The 27509-nt window shown below is 47.9% G+C and overlaps 1 protein-coding gene across 2 annotated transcripts; it reads left to right on the forward strand.

Annotated features, from left to right (window-relative positions):
• Positions 1 to 3594: 3594 nt before the first annotated feature.
• On the forward strand, positions 3595 to 10969 carry ZNF281 (zinc finger protein 281). 2 transcript variants are annotated; one of them, XM_066379866.1, is made up of 2 exons: positions 3595 to 6043; positions 6170 to 10969. In XM_066379866.1, exon 2 carries the CDS (start codon positions 6188 to 6190, stop codon positions 8813 to 8815), a length of 2628 nt encoding a protein of 875 aa, XP_066235963.1. In that variant the 5' UTR covers positions 3595 to 6043; positions 6170 to 6187; the 3' UTR covers positions 8816 to 10969. The 2 variants fall into 2 exon arrangements, with proteins under 2 accessions (XP_066235963.1, XP_066235964.1); XM_066379867.1 differs by having other exon boundaries at positions 6174 to 10969.
• The last annotated feature ends 16540 nt before the right edge of the window (positions 10970 to 27509 follow it).

The raw sequence follows: 27509 nt of genomic DNA on the forward strand, positions 1-27509 counted from the left end.
GATTAGTCCCCCAAACAGGAGCTGTCCACAGAAGGTTGGTGGGAACATGGTTTAAAAATAAGCAAACCCACGCAGCGCCATACCACCCATCCAAAGAAGTTCAGGAAATGATAATAAGTGAGAGGGATATTTGACTCTGCAGTTACCTAGCAGCCTCTGGATGGCAGAAGGTACGTTTCCCAAGTTACGAGCAAATATACATCACTGAACGGGGAGTTTGTGAGGGATGGGACAAAAGACAGGACCAAGCACACAGTGACTGAGCATCCCTGTGACAAAGTGTCCATCCTCATGTACCTGCGAGGCCTTCCTCAGTGGGAAGAGAACCAGGCTGACTGGGCCCTGAGACCCCTAGACCTTTATCAGCTCACCCAACTGCAATGCTTGCAACAAACCTCAGCTGTAAAAGACCTCCCTAACGGTGTTGTCTTGAAGTTGGTGGCTTATGAGTTAGGAGGTGTCTGTCTACGAGGCCATGTTTGCCAAGGAGCATTCGCTAAGGAGCCTGCATGCCAACCCTCACACGTGGGCACTGCAGTGAGCAGGTCTCAAAATCCCCCATTTATAAAATAAAGCTAACAATATTCATACTGCCTGTGTGGTTGCAGTGAGTCACAAACAGCATTATGTAAATGCAAGCGCCTTCCCCAGGAAGCGATGCATATATCAGCATTGTTAATATCATTCTGATTCTTGAGTAAGCAATGTATGGTGGGTATTGGCGCTTTCCTGTTCTTTGTCTCTCTGGGGGAAAAGAACATATTACCACTTAAAAGAAGATTGATTTTGTGACAGCCATGGAGTGCATTATGAAAGAACAGGACAATCGATATAAAATAACAGACTAGATGTTGGCCTTTCGAAACTGTGGGTGGACCCTGTTCTTGGACTTCTTTCACAAAAGCAAAAGTGACAATGATGCCTCCATTTTTAAGGTTTCATAGATAAAGGGGGATGATTTTCCCCCTCCTCTTCCCCTTGGGTTTCTATCCTTAACCCTTGAACAGTTATCAGATGTAATCTCCCTGTGGTCCTGGCTCCTGCCCATTAAGTACACACACACAACATCTGCTGTGGGTGTTCCTGGCCCAATGATGGTGATTTTTACTGTGATGAACAAATTGAGAAACCGGTACCTCTATAGATAAATACACCCTGCCCCCTGTGGATGAATATACATCTGTGAATGGCCCAGCAGAGACTACCAACACACACCAGGGCTTGGGCATTTCAGACACACATGGGGCACACTCTCCGCTTTAGCTCATTGGTAGGACGGAATGTCGGTGTGGGGAGTTTCAGAAATTTCAGTGCCAGTTGCAAGTTGGCAGTTGGTTCCTTCTGGCTGTTCCAAGAGGTAGTGTCCCTGGAGGAATTGAAAAGTGGCTGCTAGATATGATGGATTACAATTGTTTTTATGTTTCTCTGCATCTGTGTTTGACTCTTCCCTGTGGGCCATAGAAAATGTGGGGGTGTTTATCCAGAAGTGAGGGGTTTATCACGTTCTAAAGAGTTCAATCTAAAAAGTCGTACAATGGCCTGTACAATGGGGGAGGGGTTACCTTGCAACCAGTTGTGGTGGCATCAGGCAGACAAGATGAGAAAAAGGAAAGCAGAGGTTCCTTGGGGTGGTTTCAAGCCTCAGACCTCTTTGAGGTCCTCAGGAGTCATCATTCTGGGGCTTGGCAATGAATGCTCGCAAGTGCAAGTGTGTGTGGAGGAGAAAGAAGGAAGAGGGGAAAAAACCTTTCAGGTTGAAGCTGCGTTTCTTTAAAAGCCTTTTTTAGCCTCAGTCCTTGTCTCAAAGGGGGGATTTTGGTTGTTGATCATTTTATATTACTTTAAAGGGTTAAATATCAACATTTCAGACATAAAGCAGTAAATAAAAACTTTGGGACATGATCTGTATTCGTCCTCACTTTACCAAGGCACGAGGGAAATGTGACTTTTAAAAACTCTCTTTTAGAGAAAAAATTGAATTTACAAAGGAGATGCATTGCAGGAGTGATCACACGCATGATAGAAGGGTTCTTTGATTTTCAAAGCATCATATATGGATTTCATGTAAACAGCTGTTTCTTAACGGATAGAAACCACGGTGCTCATTGTTTAATTTACAGGAAACTGTATTCAGTCAGGAGCTCATGACTGCACAAAGCAAAATACTCCTATGTTATAAATAGAATTAAAATGGGAGTGACCTCTCTTAATTTGATATCTATATAATACACTAATACTAACTAAATAAAGACATAGCATTACTAAGGGAAGGAGGACTTAAAGTTTTTTCATAAATCAGAGATAAAATATCTTTTCCCTTTAATTATCTAGAAGAAAGGCAAACAAGTAGCTTATAAAATGAAACCATCCACACAGCTTGAATTCACCAGGCTCCATGCAGATCCTGAAGGCTGCATGTAAGGGGGACTAGAGTGTTGATACCGAGCTTTGGGAAGTCATACATACACGGTGACAAGACTCTCACTATACTTGAATTTTTAAAAGGTTATGACCCAAATGAAATTTTTAAAAATTTATTGATTTGAGGGAGAGAGAGACATCAGTTTGTCGTTCCACTTATTTATGCATTCAGTGGTTGATTCTTGTATGTGCCCTGATCAGGGATTAAACCCACAGCCTTGGCATATCAGGATGACACTCTCTACCCAACTTAAGCGACCCAGCCAGGGTCCAAATGAAAAGTTTTTATTGTTTGAAAATTCGTTTTTGGTTTTTTTTTTTAAAAGATTTTATTTATTGTGTTTTACAAAGGGTGGGTGTGCGAGAAGTATCAACTCATAGTTGCTTCACTTTAGTTGTTCATTGATTGCTTGTCACATGTGTCTTGACCAGGCAAGCCCAGGGTTTCAAACGGGCAACCTCAGTGTTCCAGGTCGATGCTTTATCCACTGCGTCACCACAGGCCAGGCTTGAAAACTCTTTATTAATTGTTCTCATGAACACCAAGGCATATATGTACTACAATAATTTTAGTTTCTAAAATTATACACCCAACTCATTTAATAAAAAAAAGAAACTACATAGATAGTATTGAAAACTAATAAGAGTAATTGTAACATATGTACCATATCAATGTAAAATGTTGATAACCAGGGACACCGGATGGGGGACATAGGAGAACTCCTAGCACCATTTCTAGATTTTTCTGTTTTACTTAAGATTGTTTCTAAAAAATTCTATTAAAAGAAACTAACATGGACAAAACTCGTTTCTGTTTTATTCAGTCTTCTTCTAGGGTTGTTTCCATGATCTGTAAGATGTGAGGGTTCAGAGGTAAAACAAATACTAAAATATTCCTGTAATGTGTTCCTTTTGAAAGTATCATATTACTTAACTATTGGAACCATTTCCAGATTTTAGTCCGGACCCCTATTTAATATTTGGTGTATTAGTACCTACCAAGAATAGCACAGGGTAGGTTTTTATTTCCTCTGTAAGGCAAAAACACATGGAAAAATGTCTTGCCTCCCTAGTATTGCTAACAAGTTTAAACCACACCAGTTTTATTTACTTAAAAAAAAAATAAAATTCTTAGATAGAAGAATTTTTACTTCTTCTATCTAAGAGATTTAATTTACATTTTACCAATTATTTTCTAAACCCAAGAACTAATAGCAGACTCAGGGAACACTTATTACATATGGGATTCAATAAAAATACGTGCGATTTTACAATAGCAGATCACGAGAAGTTTCATCTCAGCTTGAACTGGTATTTGAAGTGTTAATCTGAAACCTATTCATACTTATTACCCCAAGTTTATCCTTTTAGCTATTTCATACTTTAATAGTTACCCCATTAAAGACAGTTACAAAAAGTATTCTAATGGCTGTCGTCTAAAACAATGCTTAGAAATATTGATGCTTAACAGCCATTCCTATGATGACTTAGATGACATTTTCTGGGTTTAATTTGTTCTGTACCCAGCTATCTCTCAAAGATGGGATCCTGATTTTCCTAATTAACATTCTATGTACTCACCCCAGGGGGGGGGGGAAGGGTGGTATCTTATTTTATCTTTCTAAGGAACTGACTAGCACCACATCTTACAAATAAATGCTCAAGGTACCTCTGCTAATGTTGAAAAATAGAAAAATAAATTGACCTTGATGAAGTGTGTCGTCTTTTGTCTGTCCCCAGGAAAGTTTATTTCAGGTGTTTCTTCCCAGTGAAATGATTAGCGTTAACAGCAACCCCCCCCCATTGTATTCCACAGGGTCTCTCCATCTTCCTGATCTATGGGGTGCACGCCACAGAAGTAAGTCTGCTCTGAGGATCTCAAGGCTGACAGAGTGAATGAGAGAAATGACAGGTTTCTTATCTTGATAACGGAGGAACCAAGTTGGCTTTTTCATACTGGAGTGTCCTCCTGCCCTTCATGGTTGGGCTGGCTGATAGGCATCCTGGCGTGCCATTAAACACTGGCACTGTGAATAAAGGGGACAGCCTCATTCCTCACAGGTGTCGACTGATATTTTACTTCTGCCTTTTAAGTTTTTGAATTTTCAGTCTTTTTCCACATGCACCTACGCTTGACAGTATTCAAACCTCTCCCTGGAAAGTGGCAGAATGCTTCTGTGTAGTGGCGTGGAGTTAAGAGGAATACTAATATTTCTCATCTTAACGTGCTCAAGAGATAGTCTTGTCCTTTAAAGTTTTTGAACAGACGAAGAGAGGCCCACAAGGATGTCATTAATAATCTCTATAGTTTCAATGGTGAACTCTCTCAGGGAACTCATTTATTATTAAATTATGAGAAGTTATGTAGCTAGAATATATTGTGATCAACATGACTTGTAATTCCATTAAAGGGAATAGGCTTTGTAAATAAATTATTGTCAATGTTCCAGCTTTTACAAAAAAAAGACAAAACTCCAGGGGCTTTAAAAAAAAAAAAAAATCAATACTCTGTGCTAGGAATGTTGGGGAGTTAGATGGTTATATGCTTAACAGGAGAGTGAGTGCCCTGTGTAGACGAGGTGCTGCTGTTTGACTTCTGTCACTCCAGCTTTGATTTCAGGATTTGACTTTGTCACGGTCCCTATGCTGCATGCGTTTCTCAGGCTTCTCTCCTGAGCAAGGACAGTGTGGCCCCTGGCTGAAGGCTCAGCAGGGCCGGGTGACCAGTTTCTCACGGGTCACCTGGGGCCGCCAGGTAACCTGGCAGAGGGACCAACTAGGCAGATCGAGAAGGCGTGGGATTTAAACCTACTGATGAGTCCGCACGTGGGCGTGTTTTACAGGGCTGCCGCGCCTGGGTCACGCCGGTTCCTTTTCCTGTAGCCTTCAGGTAGGTTGGCAGCCGGACAACTTTTTTTTTTTTTTTTTTGCAACAGTACCGCTATTGCGGTTTCCAGGGAGGCTCCTGCTATAACTGCAAAGAGCGAGCTGCGCCCGCTGCAAAGTGTCCCCACCCTCGGAGGGAGGCCACCAGCCATGTGGCTGAATCCTTGCTGAGCAGCTGGGTGCAGTTCCCGACGCCCCGGGGGACACCCTGGAGGGGTCGGGGGTCTGGGCTGTGATTCGACACCGGGCCTGCAAACCGTAAAGCGGAGCGCGCCCCGGCGCGCAGGCCTCAGTTTCCCCCCTTGCAGCCCACAGCCGGCTCCGGCGGGACTTCCCGCCCCAGGACAGGGGGGTGGCGGGTCCTCATCCAGAGCTCCTTTACGCACAGGCCCTCACCACGTCCTGTCCTTCACCGCCGTCCACCAATCAGGCCAGCCCGCCGCGGAGGCCTCTCTACGGAGGGTCCCTCCCCGTCCCCGCATAGGTCCCGCCCCCTCCAGCCCGGGGGGGCCACCCCTGCGCCCAACGGCACCGGTGATTGACAGGCGGGCCGGGCGGAAGCCGCGGCGCGTGCGCAGTGCCCGCGCAGTGCTCCCCTCGGGCCGGGCCGGCCGCTCCCAGCAGACCCCGCGGCGCGCCTGCGCAGTGCGGGGGAGGCTTTTAATTCCATTGTGGAGAGGACGGCGTTATTTTTATTAACCGGAGGCGGCGGCGGCGGCGCGGCGGCGGCAGGACCGTAAGTGCGGGCGGGGGCGGCGCGGCACGGGGGCGGGCGGGGCCGCCAGCGCGGGCGGGCGGGGGCGGCGGGCGCGGGGTCGCGCGGCCCGGCCCCACCGCCTCTCCGTCCCTCCTCCCTCCGCAGCCAGGCCTCCTCCGGGGCATGCGAGTCGGCGGCGGGTTCCTGAGCGGCGGCTCCGGCGGCGGCGGCGGCGGCTCCCGGCGGGCGGAGATGGAGCCCAGCTTTCCGCAGGGCCTGGTCATGTTCAACCACCGGCTGCCCCCGGTGGCTAGCTTCGCCCGGCCGGCCGGCCCGGCCGCCCCTCCCCCGCAGTGCGTGCTCGCCCCCCCCGCGGCCCCGGCCGAGCCGCCGCCCCCGCCCCCGCCGCCGGCCCCGGACATGACTTTCAAGAAGGAGCCGGCGGGCTCGAGCGCGGCCTTCCCGGCGCCGCGGACCCCCTGGGGCTTCCTGCAGCCGCTGGTGAGCATCAAGCAGGAGAAGCCGGCCGACCCGGACGAGCAGCCCCCGCACCACCACTACGGGGGGCTGTTCGCGGGCGCTGAGGACCGGACGGCCGGCCTGGGCGGCGGTGAGGGGGGCGGCCACGGCGTCATCCAGGACCTGAGCGTCCTGCACCAGCAGCCGCCGCCACCACCGGCCCCGCACCCCCGCGACGCCCTGCTCGGCGGCGGCGAGGAGCCAAAGCAGGACGCGCACGTCAAGAAGGTGAAGAGGCCAAAGCCAGAATCTCAGGGAATCAAAGCCAAGAGGAAGCCCAGCGCATCCTCCAAGCCGTCGTCGTCTTCTTCTTCGGCTGGGGCCGGGGACGGGGAAGGCGCGGTCCTGTCCCCGAGCCAGAAACCTCACATCTGCGACCACTGCAGCGCGGCCTTCCGGAGCTCCTACCACCTGCGCCGGCACGTCCTCATCCACACCGGTGAGCGGCCCTTCCAGTGCAGCCAGTGCAGCATGGGCTTCATCCAGAAGTACCTCTTGCAGCGGCACGAGAAGATCCACAGCCGGGAGAAGCCATTTGGCTGTGATCAGTGCAGCATGAAGTTCATCCAGAAGTACCACATGGAGCGGCACAAGAGGACGCACAGCGGAGAAAAGCCATATAAGTGTGACACTTGCCAGCAGTATTTCTCCCGGACTGACCGGCTGCTGAAACACAGGCGCACGTGCGGAGAAGCCCTCGCCAAGGGGGGAGCCCCGAGTGTGGAGCCCGGGTCGGCCAACCACAGCAACCTGGGGAACCTGGCTGTGCTGTCTCAGGGACACAGCAGCTCTTCGAGGAGAAAAGCTAAGGCGAAAAGCAGCAGCGCGGCCGTTGAGAGCAAGGAGCATGGCAAGGCCGGCAAAGCGGGCGAGTCGCAGCTTCCCAACAGCATCAGCATGCAGAGCTACTCGGTGGAGATGCCCGCCCTGTCTGCCGGTGGGGGCATCCTTGGCAGCGGTCTTGACGAACTCCAGAAAAGGGTGCCAAAACTGATCTTTAAGAAAGGAAGCAGGAAGAACCCCGACAAAAACTACCTGAACTTTGTGTCGCCCTTACCAGACATGGTTGGACAGAAGTCTTTGTCTGGGAAGCCAGGGGGCTCTCTTGGCATCGTCCCCAGTGCCAGCGCGGAGGCCATCAGCCTTCTCCAGAGTGCGGGTGGCAAACAAGGCCAGCTGAATAGCAACTACGATGACGCCATGCAGTTCTCAAAGAAAAGAAGATACTTACCCACTGCCACCAGCAACAGTGCCTTCTCCATCAACGTAGGACACATGGTCTCCCAGCAGTCTGTCATTCAGTCTGCAGGGGTCAGTGTTCTGGACAGCGAGTCCCCGCTGTCGCTCATGGACTCCTCGGCGCTCAGTACAGAGATTAAGTCTTGTCATGACAAGTCTGGCATTCCTGATGAGGTGTTGCAGAGTATATTGGATCAGTACTCCAACAAGTCGGAGAGCCAGAAGGAGGACCCCTTCACCATCCCTGAGCCACGAGTGGATTTACACACCTCAGGAGAACACTCGGAGCTGGTTCAGGAGGAGAATTTGAGCCCCGGCACCCAAACCCCCGCCAGCGACAAGGCCAGCATGTTGCAAGAGTACTCCAAATACCTCCAGCAGGCTTTTGAGAAGTCCACAAATGCAGGTTTTACCCTTGGACACGGTTTCCAGTTTGTGAGTTTGTCTTCACCTCTACACAACCACACTCTCTTCCCAGAGAAACAGGTATACACTACATCCCCCTTGGAGTGTGGTTTCGGCCAGTCTGTTACCTCAGTGTTGCCGTCTTCATTGCCAAAGCCTCCTTTTGGGATGTTGTTCGGATCTCAGCCGGGCCTGTACCTGTCCGCCCTGGATGCGACCCATCAGCAGTTGACACCTTCCCAGGAGCTGGACGACCTGATAGACTCTCAGAAGAATTTAGAGACTTCCTCGGCCTTCCAGTCCTCATCTCAGAAACTGACTAGCCAGAAGGAACAACAGAAAAACTTAGAGTCCTCAACCAGCTTTCAGATGCCATCTCAGGAGTTAGCTAGCCAGATAGATCCTCAGAAAGACATAGAGCCTAGAACAACGTACCAGATTGAGAACTTTGCACAAGCGTTCGGTTCTCAGTTCAAGTCGGGCAGCAGGGTGCCAATGACCTTCGTCAGTAACTCTAACGGAGAAGTGGACCATAGGGTCAGGACTTCCGTGTCAGATTTCTCAGGGTACACAAATATGATGTCTGATGTCAGTGAGCCATGTAGTAGTACACGAGTAAAGACTCCCACCAGCCAGAGTTACAGGTAAGGTCCCACACATGAGTGACCAGGCTGGCGGTCTGCTAATGTAACTTTGTTTTATTTTGAGAACACTGCCATTGGAATGTTTGTACATGATCCTATTAAGAATAATGTAATGCCCTTTCAATGCAACTTTTCATATTTAGTTTATTTTGTTAGTGGTGATTTTAGCTCTGGTTTCTATTATGATTTTTAATCAAAATCAATAGATTAAAAATAGTTTGACATTCAAAAATGACAATGTTTAGCAATCAAATTTACATGTTATAGATTGTCAGGGAATAGCCCAAAGTTTTAAATGCAAAAAAATAAAAAAAAATCCTACAAAAAAAAACAAAACAAAAAACCCCCACAAAAACTTTGTTGTTAGGATTAAGGTTATTCTCATCGCTTTACTCTCAGGAAAGTGAAATAACGCAGGGGGATTCTGTATGTTGTCATCGGAACGGATATCCGATTCACAGATAGTAATGGTATACGTTTCATCATTTAAGTGAGGGGTCAAAAAAAAAAAAACATTTCAAATTGCTCTCTCTGGGCTAATACGATGTAGGTTTCCTCTTTTGAGTTAAGGGATCGAGAAAACATTTCAAATTGCTGTCACCATCTGGGCTGATCCAAAATTCTGAGATGTTGGCTACCTATATATTCTGTTGCAGCTTTTAAATGTACTCTGAACTTCCAAACCACATTTATTCCAGCTTCTTGGAGAACAAACCTTCTTGGATCTTTGATCAAAGCCTGGAATGATAGCTTTAATAAAAGAAGGAAAAAAAATAGAAAATGAAAAAAGCACCCTCTGTCTTTACCCCATCTGTCACAAGGCTGTGATTCCACTAAGTCAGGTGACGTCTCTAGCAGTGTTGAAGCCCAAGTGGTAGGTTCCAGTATTAGAACCCAAGTTGGAATTACATAGGTATTATAACACCCCAGATTTTACAGAACTGTGTCAATAACTAATGGAGAAGCCTAAAGACATTGTCCTCTTGTTTATGTTACTCTGTGTCACCCACACTTTTTTTGTTCCTACCCTGCCTGCCCTTTCTAAGAGCTCTGGGCCTGCCCTGTTCCCTGTGTCTTGAGGGTTTCCATTTTAGAATGAGTTACATCCTAGTAGGTAATTCATTACGCATTTTAGATGCCAATGGCATCCAAATAGTAAGCTAGAAGATAAACATCCCCTACCCTTTAAAAAAAAATTTTAAGGAAAGAAACCCATACAGATTTTCATGTCTCATCAAGTCCCATGTACTTGGAGCTGTAGGTATTATAAGGTGGTAATTCCAATGGGTGACGTAGCCACTGCGAGGATGATGTCAGGCCTGCCTTTAGTAATGACCTCAGAGCCTTTCTCTGAGATTGCGGCCTTCAGTGTCCATTTAAACGGGTGCATCAGTCAGTATTGTACAGGGGTCTTGTAAAGTCAGCAAAACTTGCTATCAACCCTAATTGCCATTTGAAACCGCTGGTGACAGTGGCTCCGCTCTAAACCACTTTTTAGCAATTGTATTTTTTTCCCTGATTATATTTTTTAATGTACTTTGGTGTTTATGCCGATGAGTTTTTATGTACTTTTGGTGATGTTTCTGTCTTAGGTACTCTTCTGACGTCAGGAAAGTACCACTGTTTGTTTGCTGTCTTCATTGTGTAACTGGCCTACCACAGGCTTCCATGTATAATAAAGTAATTAATATTGTGTAAGTGTAAAACACTTCTGTTATGAAAGCAGTGTTTGGAAAATAAGAAATTATTAAAATGGTTACAAAATGCTAGTTGATGTCCTTCCCCCTCACTTTCCTCCCTTAAGTGTGCTTTGCCAGCTAAAGGGTCACCTACCTACCTGTCACTTGCAAGGTCTTAGAAAAAGTGTTTAATCCTCTTAAATACACTTGATTATAAAAAAAAGTCTGTATCTTTTATTTTGGTGAGTGAGGTCAAGTTCTGTGGGATGCAGAGAGCAAGCTGTTATCAAAGGATGGGGAGAGGACCTTAACCACTGTATCTTAAGATGTATGATTTTTTTCCTCAAGTGTTTTGTTTTATACAGGTTTTGAATTTCTTTTAACTTTTATTGTGTGTACTGAAAACTGCATATGTATTATTCTGATTGTTTGCGCTAGTTGACTACCAATAATAAAAAAACAAACCTGTTAATCACAAAATTGAAGAAAGGAGGTATCACTTCGTGCCTAGTCGCATGTTTTCAGATTTTCCTGTTCACCGGTTCTCATAAAATACATCTGGGGGTGTAACCTGAGGTTGGGGCACTGGTTTGTGTCCAGGTGTTCCATCTCCGTAGGCTTGTCCGAAAGTTGCTTGACTGTTTCGTTTTTGTGTGTGAGGCGCACTGTGAGAGACAGGAATGTGACGTGTCATTGGGAACCCATCTTCCTGAGGCTGGATCAGCCATCCTACATATACTAGTCACAAAAATTGGGATATTTCAAAAGGAATGTGAAATGAATAAATATCCCCCTAATTTTTGTGGGCAGTTATATTATTCCAAGGAGCTACTCATTGAAGCTTCATTTTATTTTAAAGCAGGGTCCAGTATCTTTTGCCTCCAGGTACGTCCTTTTTTTTTTTTTTTTTTGCCTCAAAAAGTGTGACAAATAAAAATGGTCTTGAGCATCTTTAGTAGGGAAAAAATTATTGTGAAATCACACTTGAACAACATTTACAAAGGTTGAAAGTATAGCTAGTGGAAGGGAAGAGCTAAGACATGTAAACATTGAAGATGCAGAGTAGGTATTTACAACTTGGTGATGTGAAGGAGAAAGGATTGTAGGTGGGCCATATAAAGTCATGAGAAAATTGTGCTTTGCAATTGAGTGGCTCAAGGAGTGGAAATCTCTGATCCTGTTGTAGGGAAATGATCAGTGACTTATGGAGCATAAGTATGGATTTCTCTGTGGAGGACTACCCTGTGGGCCCATGTGATTAGGAAAAGTAAATTAGTTTCGTTCTCGCCGAGGTTGTTACTCCATTTGCCATTTTTGTGAGAACAGGAATGCTCAGCCCAAGCTCTGGGTTCTGCGTTTAGACCCAGGTCTGGTCTCTTTGTGCCGGTGACCTGCTTCTCTGGTCCACATGAGGCCCCACTTGAGTTATTTTTACCCACCCCTTTTCCCTTGTGTAGAAGTCCGCACGTGGGTGTGGCCATGCTGCAGGGAGGGTTTCTACCCTCTCGGTGTCAGGGGTAACAGTGAACTGCACTTGTGTTTCCGCTGTGGCCCTGCGGATTCAGGCAGGAGAAGGACCATCTTCCATGATCTCGCTGTGGCTGGTTAGGGCTTTGTGAAGTCACTGAGTAGTAACAAGGACAGAAAACTGACCCATAAATCTGCACTAAAAGTTTTTAACTTTTAAAAACATTTCCGACAGCGATTACAAATCTGAGTCAGGGTTCTGTATTAACTGATGCGAAGGGAGAGGCAGGACTCTGCCCCCCCCCCCCCCCCCCCGTGTGGGGTGGTTACTTGCTAACTTGCATTTAAGGCAGAGCTGGGGGGTGGTGAGGGCAGGATGGCCTGGCATGACAGGACCCTCTGGTGGGCCCTTGTTCCCCCGAGGAGCTTCCCACCACACAATCACCTTCTGAGCCTCGGTGGGGACCCTTCTGGAGGAAACCGCCACTGGACACAGTCGCTTTCTCTTAGTTCTGCAGTCTTTATGTTTCCTCTGGGATGTAATGACAGGATTTCATTTTCAAGACGTGACGCAACTCTTTGGCCGGCACTGCGGTGTGGCCTGTGTGTCCTGTCATGTGAGTCTGTCTATCATGTCCCACGTGTCCTTCTGTTGGGCCCCTTCCTGGCCATTCGGAGAGCTGCGGTGTGCCAGCCTGCTGCTTCCCTCTGTGAGGTGACAGAGGGGTCCTTGATGGTGAGGAGAAACAGCGGGGGCGTCCCACTTGCTGTGTTTCTCATGGCTTAAAATGAACAATAGCATGAAGACAGTGTCTGGGAACTCTGGTGTCTTACCCTTGGTCAGGAAAGTCTAAAAAAAAAATCCCTCAAGAGACAATCTAGTTATAAAAGATGATGAGGGAGTAGACTTTTAAAGTTATTTCTGCTTGGTTTGTCTCTGTTTTGCTCTTAAAAAGTATGGGCTCTATGTGAGCATGACTGCCTTTAAGTTCCCGGTGACAATGGCTTGTTCCAGGTAGAAGCTGCAGGACATGGTTTAGGGCGGCCATGGCCGCTGGGTGGTTGAGGATAGACTTGGTCTCTTGAACCCACACATTAGCAGAAATATGTTTGCACTTGGGAAGTGCATGTCAGTCTATATACTCACAACCCCCCCCCCCAACCCCCCGTGAAAAATTTTTACCCTGTGGGTCCCAGGTTAAGAATCCCTGCCTTAGAAGACTGCCTAAATATTGAAATTTTATGATACAAATAAGAAGTCGACATAAACTAAACTTAAAAAAAAAAAAAAAGCATCAAATACAAAGGATACTTAAAAACTTCCTTGCATGCAATCTACTTACTTGGCCTTTATGGAATACATTGAGGTCACATCACATTGTTGAATTTTTTGACAAGCTGGTCAGATGACGTGTCAGAGAGGATTGGTAATGCTTGGCGGTTTCTCATCTGATTCTGAGTCCCGTAGAGATGCAAGAATTGACAAGGGCTGAGCCTTCCCTGCCCGCAAAGAAGTGTGCTGACTGCCAACAGTCACTATGGTCAAGGACTGGGGTCCTCAGCTGCACAGAAGGGGCTTGTCGCGTGACACTGGCAGCTACCAGCCCACACTTGTCACCTGGAAGGACCCCGTGTTCTCAGTAACGTGTAGACTCCGGATGACATCATGGAGCCTGAGAGCCACCAGCTAGGCTGCCATGCGAGGCAGATAAGGCTGGAAACACAGGTCATTCGGATGTCGAAATGGGATCTCTTGGACAACGTAGATAAGACACTGGGGGAAGAGAAAGGATTTCAACCTTATCCTCCAAATGGGAAAATTTCCCCATGTGTGGAGGGGGCAAAGGAACAATGAGCATAGCTGTGCATTGGGGGGAAAGTGGTGGTTGTGGTTAGGGTGTCCTAGAACAGGGAAGAAAAGGAAGTGGTTTTGAAGGAAAACAGGGAATATAAAATCCACTCTCCTCTCCACTGGGGCCCTTGGGGGATTCCAGTTAGCTGGGAGGGCAAAGGAGGCCCCCTCGGAAGGCCTTCCTGTGTTGTGGTTCTTCAGGTCAGCCTTCCTGGGTGCTTTGGTTTGGTATGAACTTTAGTACCATTGTGGAACAATTAATAAATAACCTCACAGACAACTGTGGTGAACTTGTGTTTACATTTCCAATCTAGGGAAAAAGAGGCTAATCGTCGTGTTTGTATATTAAATCTCTTCTTCAGTAACTCATGAAACCAACACTTCCCATGGTTGGCGAGAATTTGGAATAACTTTCCTTGCCAATACAACTGCAGCCAAAATTACTGTTAAACGTGATTAAATGAACCCGTACGGGATTTGGGAATTAAGGCAAAAAGCTCTGAATCTCCATCCCTCAACCCACCGAAAAAAAAAAAATTACAAGCACAGTGTGTAAAGAGGCCTGTTGCATGACGGCCAAGGAAAAGTGTGAGTGCTTATAAAATGTTGGAAACTCCCTAATCATTTTTTTCCCTCTAAGTTTTCCTTTGAAAAGTATTGTTTAATTTTAACATGTGACCAGCCCATTTGTCCAACTTCAGATAAGAATCCTCTTTTTATATGTGTTATTCATTGGAAAGGGAACATTTTACTTGGGAACTCGTTTTAATCTTGAGTCTTGGGACGAGGACAGCTTTTTAAGTCTGGAAGTGACATATTTAGATTACTTTTTAAAGAGTGGGTTGCAAAATTTGAATGGCAGGTCAGCAGTATGACCATTTCATGTTGGGCTGCCTGTAAACGAGGCTCTTCCTACGAGGAAGCGAAATGCCGACATTTAAAGAGCGTTCTTTCTTTACATAGGGTGGGAGGCCTGCACGTGGGTATCACTGTGGGTCGCCATGAATCAACAGCCCCTGACCTTGATCAGGTTAGTGGTGGGGTTGGAAACTCATCACGGGGCTGCAGTTTCTTATCGCCCAAACAACAGCTGTGCTCAGTAGACAACTATACAGCAGACGGAGGTGAGACCTGGGAATGGACCAGGTACAGGAATGAGAGTGGTCATGACGTGTGTGGGCAGTACACCTAGTTTCTAAATTTTACCCATTCATTAAAAAAACATGGAGCCAGCGTGGTGTAGACAGGGTGTTAAAAGACAGTTTCAGAAACTTATCTTTTACTGTTTTCCACTTTTGTTCCAAGTAGCCTTTCGGTGAACATCTTAAAACTCTGTGAATATTGCTGAGACTTAACTTTGGTGTCTAAGGTAAGTGACTGTGGAATTACTCCCTTGGACTCGGGGACAATGCTGTCGAAGTTCCAAAGGTTAACATTTTCTTTTTTTGTGTGAAGCTTCTATCCGCAGTCACATTTGAAAGAGAGCTGGGGTGCATGTTTTATGAGTGTTCTTGCCCATAATTTAGCTGATCTCTTTAAGGTTTAGTTGAGAAAATTTGCAAGAGGAACCTGAAATGGTGACAGTCAGCTTTTTAAATTGCCATTTTTTGGTAAGGAAAAAAAAAAGGGTTAGGATTCAGCTTAATTTGTTCAGGATTTATTTGAATATCAAAACCCTATGCATGTTGAACTTAGTGTAAAAAAAAAACAACACAACCAAGTATTAAAAGTGTTGTGACATGACAGGGTTGTCTTTGAAAGGGAAGGAAGGACTTGTTAGGAAAGAGTAAGGAGAGGTGTCAGCAGGTTAACATCCCGTGTTTACTCTGTAACAAGGTCGGGCTTGCCACGGCCGTGCGGTTAAAAGACCTGAGATATTTGAGTTGGGGACATTTGGGAGACTGGTAATAATAGTAAACTTTAGGGGGTTCCTGGGGGTGACTGCAAGTGAGTCAGAGGAATGCATTATGAAGGCAAAATTAAAATGCAGTTTGGGGAGATTTCTAGAGAAGACTGGTAGAAAGAAGAGGAGATTACAGTTTTTCATTTTGTTCACTCTTTGATTTGATTAAACCTCAAATTGGGATTTGGCGAGGAGAGAAAAGGCATATACTGACGAATGCTCTCATGGTGTTTTTGCTGATGATACTGGTTTAGATGACCTATAAGGAGAAAAGAGACCAATGTAACAAAAGATGGGAGAAAAAGCACTTTCATGGTAGTATATTTCCAACAAGAACATTAACATTTCCTCTCTCAAAACTGTTGTGATTTTGAGTTGAGTTACTAGAACTCCTTGTGGGTGAACCATCTTAATTTGGGAAAAACAATACTGTCACAACTAATTTGTGACACCAGGTAAAAAACATTATTTATTCTTAGCTAAATCTCAAGTCCTAAAGAAAGAATGGTAACGGAAAACATTTTTTTTTTCCTTTCAAATCCAGTCAGTTCATCTCTGTATTTAAACTGAACTATGGCATGCAGGTAAAAATCTGTAGGGTAGGGTGTGTAACTATGGAGTAATTTCATGGCTTCCCATGGCAATTAATGCTGGGAATTGTTTTTCTGATTTTCAAACCCCAAAGTGAACACTGTGCATCTTATAATTGAATAAGAAGTGATCTTTCCGGATTCTGTCTAATCATTCACTGAGCCGAACCTGCGCTCCATCTGGGACTAAACTCCCCAAACACTGTGAACCATCGGGAAGTACTGTTTGTTAAAAACGTTTAGTACTCAAATACCAGTTGGCATTTTGGCAGCTGACTGTGAGAGCAGAAATTCAAAATAATCTGTATCCTGGCCTTTCAGAATTCAGTGAGTGATTCTGTTTAGGAGCCACGGATAAATAATTATTTAGATGATCAAATTTATTCTAGGCCTGACCTGTGGTGGTGCAGTGGATAAAGCGTCGACCTGGAATGCTGAGGTCGCCGGTTCAAAACCCTGGGCTTGCCTGGTCAAGGCACATATGGGAGTTGATGCTTCCTGCTCCTCCCCTCTTTCTCTCTCTCTCTCTCCTCTAAAATGAAAAAAAAAAATAAATAAAATTGTGAGGTCACGTTCTAGCAGCTGAAATTAAAAAAAAAAATAAAAATGTATTCTTGCTCCTTCCTGCCGCCCATGTACTTGCTTTGTAATATAATATTCAGAACACAAATTCCTGGGGCTGAATATATAAAAAAGAATGATATTTTCAGATGAAGTACTAGCCTGAGCAGATGGTGGGATGTTGCCCAGCCATAAGTAAGATTAATGTGTTTAGAGCTGTTATGATGGTGAAGAGACAGGGAAAATGTTTAGCCAATCAATGGCCAGCAGATCCTGCCTGAACCTAACTTGACTTAAGTTTCAAAACTCATTTCTGATAAACACGCCTAGAAAATGAGCTTCACAGAACAGGGGCTGTTTTGGGAAATCTTTGTTCATACAAGGTTTGTGCTTACAAGCAGTTTCTCCCAGAGTTCCTGGAACAGCCCCTTCATTTGCTTTCTGATGTACAAAGATTTTTTTTTTTTTTTTTTGGAAGAAAACTGAAATTTTTCACTTGGTAGAATTATAGCGCATTTTTAGACATGTCTGTCGAAAGGTGAAATTTAAATAAATCTGTTGGGCCTTTGCACTGTGAGCACGTGAAATGAACAGTCCTTTAAAAATGATCACCGTGGTGTATTGAGTAGAATAGAACAAAGAAGTCATCAACTTAGCTCATGCTTTGGAAACGGATGCCTTAACAGTTCGGTTATTCCTTCCCGCCCATCGTTCTGTGACACCATTAGGTTAGCGAACACCTATTAATTTATGAACTCATAAACACTCTTTAAGTTTGAGTCCTGTTGTTCACATGACAGCATCACTTGATTTTAAATCAGGAATAGATAAAAGATGCTTGGATGATGTTATAGTTGCACACATTACAGATTGGATTTCAAGTTGCTCTTTGTCAGGAGAATGAATCGAGCCCTTTATTGCCAGAGACCCTTGTAAGGAGGCTTGACTTCCAGGTTGGAAATGGTGACGCCCAGGGTGCCCCTGTTGGTGCTGGTCTCAATTTTGTCATGATCCACATGGGACTTGGAGAGACGGCTACTTGGTCTTGACCTGTGCAGGGTGTCCCTGCTGCGGTAGCTGCTTTCAGTCTCATCCTCTTGGCGGCTGAGACATTCCCAGCACACAGCTGGGTCCCGAGCCTGAGCCAGTGCAGAAGCAGGTGATTGTGGGGAAGCACGCATCTCCCATCTGGTAGGAAGTCAGGTGCGCCAGTCCTTCGTGTCCTGTGTTTATGGCGTGGCTGGTAACCAGAAAATGAGCTAGCTGTATTTTTATATGTCAGTCATTTCAGTACATGACTCCCCAAGGGAGACTAGAATGGACCCAGGGGAGCGTTGCTTTCTGGAGAAGGTGCCGCATGCAGCCCAGAGGAGCTCCATGGCCCGGGCCTGCAGGTCCCTCATGCATGGGGTGTCCTGCGCCTCTCTGCTGCAGCCTGGGAGGGCCTTTCTCACTAGCGTGTGACACTTCTAAGGAGCCCATGGCCCATGCTCATCTCTGCATGGCTCAGTATGCGACCCAGCTGCCCTCTCTGGCCATCGGGACCTGGACGGAAGGTGGACCAGCCACGTGGCACCCCCTTGGAACCTGGAGGATCTCAGCCCTCCGGCCCGCTGTGTCAGACCCATGTTTAGCCGAATCCCCCAGGTTCCTGGCGGTTTGGGAAGCACTGTCCTTGAACTTAGCAATGCACTAACCCCTCTCCCCGCTCCCCCCTCCCTTCCTCATCGCCAAAGTCCATGGATTCCCACAGGACCTCAGACATCACCATGCTAGTGTTTGTATTTTTCTTTTCACTTTTTAAAGTGATTGAGATAGAATTGCAACATTTATTTGTTTTTGGTGCACCACAATAATGTGATACACAGGGTGAGAAAAAGTGGGATTTGAATTGTTTATGGAAAATACTATTGATATAATACTGTAGCTAATAAATAATGCAGGAAAGACTGTTTCGCCTACCCACTGCCAAAGACTTCCTGTTGCCCACCTCCTGTGTATACATTGCCCAGTGAGCCCTACTGTAAGTCCAGTTACATCTGTCACCTCATGGAGCACCGTCGCTGGTTGAGTGTTTACACTCAGTCCGGTGAGTGAGTTGTCTGGAAGCCGTCACATGCCAGGCATTGCTCTAGGTGATAGGAAGGACAGCCAGGTCGGTGCCCATTTCTGTTGGGGAGCTGGCTGGGCACACGAGGTGCCGTGGACAGTTGGAGAAACTGGACAGGGAGGTGAGAGCAGGGCGGGTCCTGTCCTGGCTATGGGAGTCTGGGAGGGACACGTAGGAACAGAGACCACCAGGGGGGCAGAGGGTGACTCTGGGAGCAGGGACAGCAAGGAGCTGACACTGGTAATGGTTCCATGTGGGTGTCCCCTGAGTGCCGTGGGTGAGGGTGTTTCCGTACTGCTAGTAAGGAGCAGGCCTGGTGGGGGGGAGGTGGTCTGCTCCCTCCCGAGGCTGCCCCACTGGTAGGCCTGGGGAGCCCCCCACCACGCGATCCTGAGCCTGGTGGGTTTCTTCTGAGGTCTGCACCTTATGGGAGGACACTTTAGCCAGAGTTTCACAGTGAGGCCTCATTTACATTTACAGTCTGTGTCCCTGCCCTGGACAGGCGTCATGTTTCTCCATTGTTTTGCACCTACACCTGCATATCCTCATCAGGGACCTGGGCTTCCGAGGCGTTGGCTGTCCTGTGGGTCAGCACCGACCCAGCTGGGCAGTATCCACTTCCACAGGGTGCTGGGTGGGGGTAGGGGCAGCACAGAGCAGGGACTGAGTGGGTGTTGTCCCGAGGGCAGCGTCTGCACGCATACCTGCCCGTCACACTGGGAGCCTGACTGTGCGCTGCTGGCTTCTAGTAGGAGGTGATTCGGTCACCCCCCCCACCCCCCTGGATGGCCCAGCACAGTATGTTTCTGGGCCTCCAGTGGTGACGCAGGGACAGATGGGGAGAGCTTCTGGGAGACTTAGGTGACCTGATCCGTCACTATGGAAGGGACGAACACAAGGCTCAGGTGTGACTAAAAATGGGGCAATTTTCAGTGCGCAATGTCCCTAGAAAAGCTCCATGGGCCACCTGATCCACTTGTTTCAGTTTTTAAACTTGTTTTTAAGCCAGTTGCCCTATTATTTTTATGACTGCTTCTTAAACCCTATATTGAAATTACTGACTGAGTCCTAGAGGCAAAGCTCTAATGGTTCTGGTGGGTTCTGGATAATTAATTTCTGGATCACTCACTATGATGGAAGAGTTAGGATTATTACATGGTATTTAGAATTTGAGATCAGCCTGATTCCTTTAATGAGAGTAAATTATCTTCAGTTCACCAAACCCCCCAATGTATAATAATTTCATATTCATTGTTCCCATTTAAAGCAGAAATCCCTTCCCTTAGGAGCGAGGTGCTCGTGACAGGCCTTCCCCCTACCTCCCCTGGCTGCTGGTGACCCTGTGCTGCTCTGGGCATTGGATGTGCTTTGCCCCCCTTGTTTAATTCCAACAAGCCCAAGAGGCAGGGATGGTTGTGTTGTGCAGATGAGCAGGGTGGGTTAGGGCACCTCCACCAGGGGGGCAGTGGCTTGTCCAGCAGGAGTGTACACGGTGCACATGGTGGGCCGCACACCCCCTGCGGTCAGTGTGCTCACTGTCCACCCTGAACCGCACTCCAGTGTGATGAGGCCTCGGGTTCTGGAGCTTTGAGCCATGTGGATGCATGACAAGGAGACCAAGCCTTTGTAGATAGATTAGCTCTTTCCACGGAGATAGAAATCCTCGCCTGCCTGGTGTCGGGACCACTGTGACCACCCACCCGGCAGAGGACAGGAGGTGCTCCATAGCAGGGAAGGCCTGGCCCGTCCAGGCCCCGGGACACTGAGCGCCTCTCTGTGTAAAGGTGGCTGGCAGGTCTGGGCTCTCAGCCAGGCTCCATGTCCACCCCTGTGTTACTGGACCTCTGTGCCTGTCCTCCAGTGTGCCTGCCCCTGGGCGGCCTGTGCTGTTTGAATAGGTGCTGTTCAGTGTCATGTATCATGCTAATCGCTGGGATCTGCACAGTGGCAAAGGTTTTTTGTTTTGGGTTTTTTTTTTGTTTGTTTTTTTGAGGAAAGCAGATTTTATAACATGGAGAAAAGCAGGTTGTTTTCTCTCTCACTGATGTGCTAGGTTATTTTTATCGTTTCCATGGGAAAGATGAGCAGTAAGGAAACGGAGTGTAAATGTTGCCACCTTCCTCATTCTGGGCCCCCGGACGTATTGGCTTCTAGAAACACTTGGCTCTTGTTATCCTGACTTCGCGTTCCTGCTCAATGAATATTAATCAGTGGATGAAAGGAGATGGTGTTTTCGCATCATGTTCTTTCTCCGTTTAGTGATGTCAGGGTTGTTTACATACCGTGTGGTTTGATTTGTGTTATTTTCAGAACAAGTACTTTAGAAGGGGAAAAAATAACAAAAATACAATTTATTCGAGAGGGAAAACTAGTGTTTATATGTACACATGCTATGGTTTTTTGTTTTTTCTTTTTGGTATTATGTTCTTTGGAGGAAAGACCATATCCTGGAGCCGTTTAGTGTAAGATGTGCTTAGAGAAGCAGAAAGCAAAGGTGAGTTCAGAATGTTCTGAAACCTTTTAAGAAACAGAAGTGCCCTGTGGGCTTCGTGGCTCGTGTTGGTAACAATCCAATGAGCGGTCTTCCTGGGGATCCTCGTTGGGGCAGTTGGTCCATTTAACCTTTTATAAAAAAATATAGAAAGGAAGGAAAAGGAAATTTGCTGCTTAGATTTGGGATTTGACCCCAATGTTCTACATGTAATTCAGAAGAATAGCAGACACATGTCAGCGCTGACCAATGTGGTGCTTAGTGGGGGTGGAGTGGGGGGTGGGAGGTAAGGGGGGAGGTAGAAGACGGTAAACAGAAGTAAGTGGTGACAGAAGGGGACTTGACTTGGGTAGTTACTTAATGCACATATGATAAGTAGATGCAAAGCAGTTAATTTGTTATTGTCATAGATGCAACTGATAGTTTGAATTTTTGCGGGTTTAACTTGACTAGGGCACTCAAGTGATTTTGAACAAAAAAAAAATTTATAAAAGGCACCTGGCCTGACAGGCGGTGGCGCAGTGGACAGAGCATCGGACTGGGATGTGGAGGACCCAGGTTTGAGACCCCGAGGTCCCCAGCTTGAGCGCGGGCTCATCTGGTTTGAGCAAAAGCTCACCAGCGTGGACCCAATGTCACTGGCTTGAGCAAGGTGTTACTCGGGCTGCTGAAGGCCCACGGTCAAGGCACATATGAGAAAGCAATCAATGAACAACTAAGGTGTTGCAACGAAAAACTAATGATTGATGCTTCTCATCTCTCTCCATTCTTGTCTGTCTGTCTGTCTGTCCCTATCTATCCCTCTCTCTGACTTTGTCTCTGTAAAAAAAAAAAAAAAAAAAATGTACCTGATTATATTAACAAATACCCAAGTCACATGTGACATATTTGCTTCACTGTTGACACCTCACGCTAGAACATGTGGACACACGCTAAGCAGTTTTCTCCAGGGGACCCGACGCCATAGACTTCCTGTGCGGTAGTTTTCAGTGTTAGCTATTTTAAAGTAAAAATTCGCGGGAGCATGTCTAACAGATGCGCTGGGCTGCCACAGACGCCGGTGTCGGCCCGATGTGCGCAGGTCTGTGGCGTTGGCTGCAGGGCCGCAGCCCTGACTGGTGGGGCGGGTCCCCGCTGTGGGCGGGCCCCGGTCAGATCACTTTCCTCGTGAGCCATGCTTTCTTCACGCACACGAAGGGTAACAGACTGGGAAGGTCTGGTGAGAGACGCAGTGTTATGATTTCACCTTTGGCTGCATAGTACAACGTCACGCCAGGAGGGTGTTTACAGGGTGCCAGGCACGCCTCGCCACCAACGCGGCTCGGTGTCAGAGGCGGCCCTGCCCACTGAGCCTCGTTTGGTGACAGAGGGCCAGTGTGGGCAGAGATAAAGGGATGAGAACGTGGTGGGTATCTGTAGCTGGGAGCCGACCCCATCTGGAGTGATGGAGCCATGACAGGTGAGCAGGACTTGGCATCGGCATGAGCATGGGGATGACCATGCCCGAGTGGGAGGAAGCCGCGCTGCGTGGAGGGGGACAGGGAGCCCCGGGGCACAGCACAGCCACGTGGAATCAGATGAGGAAGCTGGAGGGGAACGCAGAGTCAGTGGAATGTATCTCGCGTGGGCAGGTCTAGGCCTGTGGTCCAGGTGTGGCCGTGAGGAATGGGGTCACAGTGCAGCCGACTGCAGCCAAGGTGAGGTGTCCAGAGCATGAGGATGGAGGATGCCGCTGACCTACCTGGGTCTCGGGGGTGTTCAGACAGAGGACAGGACGCCTTTGCCAAAGGCTGGTGGTGGGGGGGATAGCCCAGGGTGACTAGGGGGTGGTGGGACACCCTGCCTTTCTCTCTTCTCCCCTCCAAGGCTCAGGACTGGCATCGGCCTGATGTTCGCAGGTCATCTCCCGCCAGTTCTGTGCCATGTCCTCTAGAATCACACCCCCAGTGTCACCCCAGCTTCGGACGCGGCTGCGCTGGCTTCCTGCCACCGAGGACACAGCCCATGCTTCCTGCGGGGCTTCCTTGGGGAGCTCCTCTCTCCACCCTGCAAGAGGGCACTGGGTCTGTCACCCTCCCCTGCCTGACCAGGCCTGGCATGGGAAGGAGCTCAGTGAATATTTGTGGACTGAGTGGAAGCAGGGCCCCTCCGGAGAGGATGGGGTGGGAGAGAGGACAGGTGAGCATGACTGCAGGGTCCTGACACTGATTATGGACTGTGAGCTGCAGGGGACGCGGAGGAAGGCTTTACACAGAGAGGCATGCGGCCGCAGAGTGGGAGCCCGGGTGGGGTAAATGGGACTAGGACGTGGCCCAGGTGTCATGTGGTCAAGCTGCCAGAGCTTGTGTGGTTCTGGATGTTTAAGGTCTGGGCTCGGACGTGACCATGGTGCTCTGTTCTTTTCCTCCTTCGCTCTAGGAACACTCAGTTTGGGGTTTACGTTGTGCTTGGGCATGGGGAAGAATAGCTCATGTTGGTTTCACTGTATCTCCTGTATACTGGAATCAAAGCTTCCAAACTTTTTTTCTGTAACCCTCCCACTGTCCAAAATGCATGTCAGGTCACCTGGGATGCAAATCCTACTCGATGTGAGGTTTTCACGTAAACGAAGGTCTTGATTGCTGCCCTCTGATGTTTCACTCTATTTCATTCATAAAAAAAGCACTGGATACCCCCTCTCCCTGAAAACCTGTCTGTAACTTCACAAACGCTGTCTCTGGTGGGGGGAGCAGCCCACACACCTGTCTGGACTGTGTCCCTGGCTGAGAGGACAAGGGAAGATATGTCTGTCCAGTGTCATTAGGGTACATGCCCAGGTGGCTTTGTGCTGGGCCGCACGTCCTAAGGAGAGTTTTGGAAGAGAGGCTGGATTGAGTTTTTCTCTCCAACCGCACAGACCCTGAGAAACTCACGCTAGGTCTGTGCCACCCGCGTCTTTCCCAGGTACGATCTCAGCTGCAGCCTCTGAGGCTCCCAGCCTTGCTCTCGTGCTTGGTGGTGACCGTCCTCTTCGCATCACCGCATGACTGGCAGGCGCGTCTGGGGTTGCGTCACTCTCGAAGCCGCAGCCTCCTGTTGACTCCTTGTTGGTGCCGCCCATATTGTGCGTGAGTCACCAGAAAGCCACCCGTGACTACAGAGGCTGAGACAGGGCTGGAGGGAAGCTGTGCCCGGACACAGGTCGCCGTGGGGTTGAGGGCAGAGCCCTTTCGTCAGAAGCCTTTTTGGAAAGCCTCAGGGCATTGTGTTAGAGAAGGCTGACGCCAGCCGCATGGCTCCTGGGAGCCAGAAGCCACAGGCCAACGTAAGGCAGAGGAATACAGTTGTCCCTCATGCCGCCACTTTGTTGAGTCTTCTTCCCTCTCCCATGTGGTTCTGACGCCACGAGACCCAGGGGCTGATGGTGACATCGAAGAGTCCAATTGGGCTCACAAATCATAGGTGGGAAGGTCTGCCCAAGGGGCTGCTGCTGCCCAACACCCTCTGTGAAGCTCCTTGCAAGGGGCTCCCTCTAGTTCTCACCGTGGTTGTCACACACTTCATTTCTTCCTATTAAATTTATGCAACATCCTTGCATAGAGATCGGTCCTTTAGGAGAAGATAAAACAGCAGTGTGCGGCTGCGTCTCAGGGTGTGGGCTGTGTGGGGTCAGACCTATCAGGTCCAGTGTGGCCAGGGTGGCCAGATCTCAGAGGGGCACTCGGCTGTGAACCTGACCTTTCCCGATGGGGCTCGGTGTTTTTCTCATATCTTCCTTCTGTGAAATGGGTTCCGACTGAGAGACTGGTCAAACGCCATGTTGGTGAGGAAGTCAGTCGAGATCCCCTGAGTGGGAGAGAAGGAAGTCTGCCTGGCTTGCCCGTCTGAAGTGAGTTCATATTTCCTTTAGTTTTCTTAGCCTTCATGACAGGTCCAACAAATAGCACCTGGTACGTGCCTGGCCCTGTCAAGTGGACAAGACAGGCTGTGTTCCAGCCGTCGCGTGTCTGGATATTAAAGCTGGCCTCTGGGTGCATGTGTGTTTAGATCAGTGCCTGAGTAAACTCCTCCCAAGATGGTGCTAAGGGAAACTAAGCTGACGGGCCAGTCCCTGGTCGTGACTTCTTTCCGGTCTCTGGCGCTCGCTGTTCTTGCCATAAACAAAAAACTGTTTTACTGCCCTGTCTGTTTTTCCTGGAACACCGGATTACTCATGCTTCGGAGAACAGACTCTCAAATCTGAGCTGAAATGTCATCAAGACGTGAACATGTTCATCGTCTTCTCTGACTCGGTCATCCCGGGCCAGAGTGTGTTTCAGAGTCTAGTGAGATGTTTCTTTAGTGTTGTTCTTCACGGTCCTCCTCCCACCTCCCCACCCCCCACCACAGGAGAAATGCTTAGCATCCCACAGAAGGAGCACTAAAAAAAAACTGTGAAATTTTATCAGCTGGCCTGTTTCAGTACAGAGACCTCAGGGTTCTTGCTCTCCTAGAAAGAACATTCTAGTGGAAGCGAGCAGACAGACAGCAAACAAGGTAGTGGGACAGTGACAAATGCTGTCCCAAGAGAGGGCACTGCCGGTGCACTGCGGGGAAGAAGTGGGTGGGGTCACTTTAGAGCAGGGGTTGGGAACCTATGGCTCGCAAGCCAGATGTGGCTCTTTTGATGGCTGCATCTGGCTCGCAGACAAATCTTTAATTAAAAAAATAATAACGTTAAAAATATAAAACATTTTCATGTATTACAATCCATTCATTTCCTACCACTCATGCTCATGGTTGCAGGTGGCTGGAGCCAATCACAGCTGTCCTCTGGGACAACACCAAATTTTTTTTTTTTTTTTTTAAGATTTTATTTATTCATTTTAGAGAGGGGAGAGAGGGGAGAGAGGAAGAGAAAGAGAGAGAGAGGGGAGGGGGAGGAGCAGGAAGCATCATCTCCCATATGTGCCTTGACCAGGTAAGACCAGGGTTTCGAACTGGCGACCTTAGCGTTCCAGGTTGACGCTTTTATCCACTGCGCCACCACAGGTCAGGCAACACCAAATTTTTATTGGATAATGTGTAACGTACACGGGTCGTTGTATGGCTATCACGGAATTACATTTTAAAATACTGTATGTGGCATTCATGGCTCTCTCAGCCAAAAAGTTTCCTGACCCCTGCTTTAGATGGAGTGGGGACACGTCCCAGACCATATCACATTGTTGAACACGGCCAGGAGCAGCAGCCTCTGAGCCCGTGGGCACACAAGTGTGGGGTAAATTAGAGGCGGAGGAGAGTAAGGCGGGGTGCCGAGTGCCCAGTACCTGTCCTTGTCAGTCTGACTGGGCGACATCCCAGTGCCAGTATGACTGAGCCTGAAGAGGCCCTGTTTCCTACGATGTGAACAGGGTCTGCTTCGTGTGCCACTGCCTGTAACACTTCAGTGTGGCTATTGGCCATCATTGATGATTTTTGATCCTTTGGGATGTGGGCGATTGAGCTCTTATGAAGGTAATTTCGGTGTGTTTGATACCCTCAACTCTTCTGGCCGGGTAGCATGCTTTTCTTTGCTGAGGAGGGTCTGACCACGCACCCCTGACTGATGGCGCAGTCATGACAGGGCCAGGCATGAGGACCCGAGATGAAACTCTGAGATAAATCATTTCCACATTCTTGCTTAAGTGGCCGTTTTAGGGGCTGGAAGCCCATTTTCTGCTGAAAGCCAGTGCACGTGGCCTTGACCCAGGGTCCCCACCATTTCTGAGCAACATAGGTATGATGGTTTAGTAACAGCCCGGTAGATTAAAAAACAACAACAAAAACCCCACAACTTGTGGAATTAGACCTTTCTCCCTTTGAGGAATTATTCACGGAAGCATTCGTTTGAGACCGCGGAACCCATATCTGCATCAGCGATGGAGGCAGGGTCTATTTTCCTATCTTACTACTGATGGACGCACCAAGGTGACTGCCCGAGCTGACACAGCGTGGCTGAGCAAGAGCCCTACTTCCCTGGGCAGGTTTCTGGGTTTTTGAGGATGTTTTGACCTCAAGACAGTGAAACGAATCTGTACAATTTTG

The sequence above is a fragment of the Saccopteryx leptura genome, chromosome 1 (genome assembly GCF_036850995.1).
Source record: "Saccopteryx leptura isolate mSacLep1 chromosome 1, mSacLep1_pri_phased_curated, whole genome shotgun sequence".
NCBI classification, from domain to species: domain Eukaryota; kingdom Metazoa; phylum Chordata; class Mammalia; order Chiroptera; family Emballonuridae; genus Saccopteryx; species Saccopteryx leptura.

What these genes read in the sequence shown, in the direction of transcription:
- ZNF281 (XM_066379866.1), top strand. Translation starts at nt 6,188, where the DNA reads ATGCGAGTCGGCGGCGGGTTCCTGAGCGGCGGCTCCGGCGGCGGCGGC.